General features: G+C 30.5%; 1 protein-coding gene across 1 annotated transcript; it reads left to right on the forward strand.

Moving 5' to 3' along the window:
* The first annotated feature begins 506 nt into the window (after nucleotides 1-506).
* Nucleotides 507-4,712, forward strand: LOC115876059 (tRNA (guanine(37)-N1)-methyltransferase). The gene is made up of 5 exons (XM_030891735.1): nucleotides 507-802; nucleotides 856-1,371; nucleotides 1,430-2,233; nucleotides 2,287-2,388; nucleotides 4,429-4,712. The coding sequence occupies exons 1-4, from the start codon at nucleotides 736-738 to the stop codon at nucleotides 2,361-2,363; spliced, it is 1,464 nt and encodes a 487-aa protein (XP_030747595.1). The 5' UTR covers nucleotides 507-735; the 3' UTR covers nucleotides 2,364-2,388; nucleotides 4,429-4,712.
* Nucleotides 4,713-6,571: the final 1,859 nt, after the last annotated feature.

Raw genomic sequence — 6,571 nt, forward strand, 5'->3', positions numbered from 1 at the left:
TATTTCATTCGAAACCCTAAAAGGACTTGGAAGAAAATTATAATAAATCGAAAACATATTATTAAGACTTAAAAAAACACCCTGCAGCTACGAAACAAAGCAGTATCGGACCTATGTTGATATAAAAAATAAATCTTATTTTTACGTGAGGTATCTCCCCACGAGAGATGGCACATGTCTTTTGAAACACCCTGTATATCGATAATAGATATCGTAGATAAGATCACAGAACAGATACAAATCTGTAATTTGTATCTGTTCTGTGATAAGATGCCGTTTTATCAGCGTTTTATCTATGAATGAGGCTTCAAAAATAGGATTTAAAAAAAAGTCAATTTCTATGATTAATTTTCATGACTTTTTCCAGAGCAACCAGAGATATGGCTAAAAGACTTTCTCGCTGTTCCCTACTGTATCTTGCTTGTAAAAAAGGGAACAGGGTTGTGTTATAAAAAATTTAAAAGCACATCTCTAATTTGTATTACCTTACTACTTACCATTCTTCCTTTGCCAACATTTTCTTCAACTCAACAGTCGGGGTATGGGATTTCCCAGGCTCGCTTTATAGCGATCCTCGTCTGTGTGTCATCATCTATATAAACGCTCAACCGTAGGTAGTTAATTCTACCATCCGGCCGGATAGCCCTGGCAGCTGTGGCCATTAAACTAATATACTACTTAACCTCGAATTTCTTCACCTAACCTAACTTTTTAAAATTTTGTACGTGATCTTTTATGATTCTTTTGCTTCGCAGACCTTATGCCTCATTAGTCATTATATCTTGGATAGATTTGTATACAGGTATGATTTTCTAGAATAACATATGTGTTTTATGAAGTCCTTTTTGTCGTTAGTTTTTCACAATTTCCAACGAATCGGATTTTTCAAAAACCTTTTTGGACAAATAAACATGAAAAGTATTTTAATACCACCAGAGAAAGTATATTTAATGGAAGAATTAGATAGAAGTGCGTTTGATAAAACAGTAGATGTGCCTACTTTCAATATTGAGTATTCAAATATTTCAAAAGTCCTTCCTTTATTGAAGAAATATCTTTTGAAATTAGAACATTTTAAACCTGTCGATAGTGCTTGTCAAAGTAATGTTCATATTTATTTGAATCCTGATTTGATTAAGACGTGGAATGATTTCCCTGAAACTACAAGAATCGAATTAGAAGCTCTAAATCTTGGTGAAGGAAATTTGGACCTAAAAGCTTTGATGCTTAAATATGACAATTATTCTATTGATAAAATTTTGAATGCTGTCTTGCCTCAAAATATGGAGGGAATGTCCAGTTTTACCCAAATTGGTCACATTGTTCATATTAACTTAAGAGAACATCTTTTGCCTTTTAAACATCTCATAGGTAATGAACTAGGTATATTTTTAATTTTTGTTCTTAATAATAGATTAAAATATTTTAGGTGAAGTACTGTATGATAAAGTTCCAAGATGCAAGTCAGTTGTCAATAAAGTGAACATGATTGATAATACATATCGAAACTTTCAAATGGAACTTTTGAAAGGAGAAAACAATATGGTTACAGCGGTAAAAGAAAATAATTGTAAATTTGAATTTGACTTCTCCAGTGTTTATTGGAATTCTAGACTTTGTACTGAACATGAGCGAATTGTTAAAACATTGAAAACAGGAGATGTTCTTTTTGATGCATTTTCTGGAGTGGGACCTTTTGCTATACCTTGTGCAAAAAAAGGCTGCATAGTTTATGCAAACGATCTTAATCCAGAATCATATAAATGGCTAATGCATAATAAGAAATTAAACAAAATTTCTGACTCAAATCTCAAAGGATACAATTTAGATGGTCGTGAGTTTATTTTAAAAATTGTGAAAGAAAATTTAATAAATCATTCAGAAAAAAATACTTTCGTAACAATGAATTTGCCAGCTTTAGCTGTGGAATTTTTAAATACATATGTCGAGTTATTCAGGGATATTAGTCTTCCAAAAAGTTTTCAATATATTACCCTCTTTATATACTGCTTTGCCAAAGGTGATAATCCTGAAAAAATAGTTAGAGAACTTATTGTTAACAATTTGAAAGTTAACTCTATTGACGTAACAACAAAAATTAAAGATATCTTTCATGTAAGGACTGTAAGTTCCATGAAAGAAATGATGCGAGTTACTATACATTTAGACAGAGATATTTTAGTTGGAAATTGTGGAATTAAAAGAAAGGAACAGGATATTAGTGACACTATAAGTAATGATATGAATTATTAATATAATTTGTATATTAATTTACTTTATTTTTAGTTTTAGACAATGGGCAAGAACCGCAATGTTTTCAAAGTGGCGGGCGCAAAAAGTTTAAAGATGAAGACAAAAGCTAAACCTGTAAAAACAAATCTAAAAAATGTTAGTATGATTTTGTTGCTTTGACAACCTATTTATTAACAGCATGTATGATATCCAAAATAGTAATGTTTAAATAACTATTTAATGTTTACTTTTATTAATTTTTTTAATTACCAAGAATATTTCTCTAATTATTTTTTTTTCTCTAAAGGGATAAATATTTATAAAATATTAGAGATTGTGTAATGAACAGAATATTATAGAATAATAATTATTTTGGAAATTATTATTAAATTATACACTTAGATGCAAAAAAAACGCAATGGAAATTTTTTTCAAGTTTAAAGTTTTGTAGAATGTAGAATGTTTAGAAGGGGAGTTAATCACCGCGACCTTACAGATCTATTGTGTGTTCCCCTTTCTTGAGTTATAACGAGTTATAACTCATCATACAGTCTCAGGGCTTTGAGAAAAGCCAGTATCTGAGACGGCTCCACAGAGGCCAGCTCTCCATCCTCGACATCAGACGTGCCAAGGTTCATGGCACGAATGGTCGTCGTCTCGGCGCACTCAGTGATAAGGTGTTCTGGTGTTTCCCCATTTTCCCCACAAAATCTGCATTTGCCGTTGTTTCTCAGTTTCAGCCTACTGAGGTGAGTTTAAAGTTTTAGGTATATTATTTTTATTTTTAGCCCTATTTCCTTGATTTTTTTAGCAAACTCTATATAAATATATCAACTTTAATTCGTAAACTCAGTTTATTATAACCTTTAGTATTTTTCTTATTATACACGGTTAATTGAAGAGTTGTTTTTTACCCTATCTTTAAAACACACTGGTGCAATAATTTCGTGATCAAATTTTTCTAAATCATAATTTTTCGGTCAGAACCATGTCTCCTGAATATTTTGTTTTTTGACTTATGTCAACACATGCCTTGGATAATTTTTAAGAGCAAAATGATCTGGTCACAAACATTTTGCAGTTTTTTCAGTTATCATTACTTTTTGATGCTATTCTTCATAATGACGAGGTGGCTTTGATGACTATGGTTGTGTACGTTGTGTACACTTGAATATTTTTCTTAAAGTCGAAAATTGTGTAAAAGTCAATAATCTTGTTGAAGATGGCCGAAATGAATATTTGCTTGGTCGTTGCAGAAGAATGGGAAAACAACACAATATATTTACATCCTCATTAACAGTATGAACCGACGCTACAGACAGTTATAACAGCCGGGGGAGGCAATACAAAGTATTACAGTATGTTTTACAAGTTTTTTTGTTTCTTTGTACACATAGTTATTACAAAAAATGTCTATACCTATGTGGCGGATTCATCTCTCCAAAAAAATCCTTTATGGGTATTTCGCCACTGCACTGCAAGAAAAATCTACAAAATAAAATAGTTATTTTTTGTAAACACTTCTGCGTTAAACCTAAACGGACTCTGCTTGTCAGAAGTTATTTTTTAAGCATTTTTTTCTTTGTTAGGCAAATTTTTATTACTGTAAAAAAACGGTGTCCAGTTGGCTGGGAAATGACGATCGATGACATTTCCCATATAAATTTACATATAAAATGACAGTGATCTTCATTTCATAGCCGTTGATGCCGTTTTTTCTCGATCATACGGTAGTTTGGTTTGGTTCAAAAATTGCAAATTGTTGGTAATTAATTTCGCTCTTAAAAATTAACCAAGCCATGTGTTGACATGAATCAAAAAACAAAATCCTTAGGAGACATGGTTTTGATCGAAAAATAATGTTTCAGGAAAAGTTACTTAGGCAATTATTGCACAGGGTGTTTTAAAATTAGGGTAAAAAACAACCCTTCAATTAACCCTGTATAATCAGCGAAATACTGAAGTTTATAAAAACTGAGTAAATGAATTAAAGTTGATAGATTTATATACAGTTTGTTAAAAAATTCCATAAAATACGGCTAAAAATAAACAAAATATAGCACTTTAAAGTTGACGAAAAAATTTTCCGTTGCGATTTTTTTGCATCTGAGTGTATAATGCAGACATTTTATTACTATTTTATAAGGTAAGAAAATCATAACAGATAAATAGTATATTTTTTTCTTTAATATTTAGATTAAAATTCAGACAAAGGAGAGAGTTCTAGAAATTGATAAAGCACTAATTAGTTTGCAAACGAAAATTAGGACAACAGAAGTAAAAGAGACTGATGAGAACAAGAAATCAAAATTGCCAATATCAAATACCATGCCTGATGCTAAAACTGAGCAAGGTAACAAAGAAGCGACAAATAAATTAGAGAAAATGCAGTTGTAGATAAAATACATGCATTTGAATGTTTTAACATTTATTATATTTATTTTGTGTAAATAATAAAAGTTATTATAATAATAATGAAATTGTACTGTATTGTGTGTGTGTTTAAAATAGGACTGTTGTGCATAACCCTTGCACATTACAAAAAAGGTAATATAAGCATGAGGTATGTATCATTAAAAATTATGAATCTATCTAAAAAATTAGAAGTTGTGCATATTTGTTTATAAGAATATAGTTATAGGTCTTTCTTCACAAATTCTGAGTTCTATATACAGGGTGGTCCGAACTGTATTCCGGAAACTTCGGCAGAATATTCTGCATATAAAAATAATTAAAAAAGTTCGTATAAATGTATGTTCTAAAATGCTTAGTTTCAGAGATACAGAGGGTGTACAGGGTGTCCCACTAAGAATAGCTCTCGGCTGTATCTCGGAAAGTATTAGCCGTAGCGGCTACGGAAAAAATTGTTTATAACTAAAGAGGCTATGGAAAATTGCTTTACAAGTTTGTAGAACGACCGCTAGGGGGCGCAACTGCAACAAAAAATAAGAAAGTGAAGTTTTTACACAATTTTGCCTAGATAAGGTGTACTGTAAGTAACAGCTTCATAATCTTCAGTAAATTTTGAATATTTTTTGTTAGAGCCATTTTCCCCTATCTACCAAAATAAAGTGGTGGGGGAAGGTTAGATCTGTTTTTATTTGAATATTAATAACTCTGGACTGGATGATCGGAATCCAACAAGCGAGGTCTCATTTAAAAGAGCGTTTCTTACTCTATATTGTACACAATAATAATAAGCTTTTGAACATAGATGCTAGGGGGCATTGTCTTACAATTTAACAAACATTGCGCGTTTTTTCAAAAAAAAAAAAATAAATGCAATAGTATATGTAATTTCAGCTGATAGTAAAGAGTAGTAAAAGCTTAAAAAGTCAGCGAAAACGACATTTTGATATCTTCTTTCAAACCGAAGATATTAGCAAAATTATAATAAATACCAAAAAATAAGCCCTTAATTACCTTATTTTTACAGCACGGTATCAGTAGCCCTCTTGATTATGCCCATTCTAACCTAAAAATAAGATAGAAACAATTAGTTTATTTTAAAATCGACGATATACCAGAATATCATAATATCAGATGTATTAGTATCTAATAATTAAGATATTAATAATAGTGAACAAGAAACGATGATTCAGTGAAGTCATGGCGGGCTTTGGAAAAAAGTTGCTTTTGACGTAATAGCATAAACGTCAAATTGTTATTAGATCAACATTTTGATAGTCTTAGCAGCGTTTTTTATATTTTGATTGCTTTTTCAAAATGCCAACAACTTCAACTACTTCAAATAATAAAGGCATTTTGAAAAAGCATTTAAAAGATAAAAAAACGCTGCTAAGATTATCAAAATGTTGATCTAATAACAATTTGACGTTTATACTATTACGTGAAAAGCAACTTTTTTAGTTTAGCAACAAAGCCTAATATGACTTCACTGAATCATCGTTTCTTGTTCACTATTATTAATATCTTAATTATTAGATATTAATACATCTGGTATTATGGTATTCTGGTATTTCGTCGATTTTAAAATAAACTAATGTTTCTATCTTATTTTTTTGTTAGAATGGGCCTAATCAAGAGGGCTACTGATACTGTATTGTAAAAATGAGGTAATTAAGGGTTTATTTTTTGGTATTTATTATAATTTTGCTAATATCTTCGGTTTGAAAGAAGATATCAAGATGCGGTTTTCGCTGACTTTTTAACCTTTTACTACTCTTTACTATCAGCTAAAATAACACATACTATCGTATTTAATTTTTTTGAAAAAACGCACTATTTTTGTTAAATTGTAAGAAAGCGCCCCTTAGCTTCTACGTTCAAAACCTTATTATTATTATTTTTATGGTATAATTAGAGTAAGAAATGCTCT

The sequence above is a fragment of the Sitophilus oryzae genome, unplaced genomic scaffold (genome assembly GCF_002938485.1).
Source record: "Sitophilus oryzae breed Bouriz unplaced genomic scaffold, Soryzae_2.0 scaffold_1396_pilon_pilon, whole genome shotgun sequence".
NCBI classification, from domain to species: Eukaryota; Metazoa; Arthropoda; class Insecta; order Coleoptera; family Curculionidae; genus Sitophilus; species Sitophilus oryzae.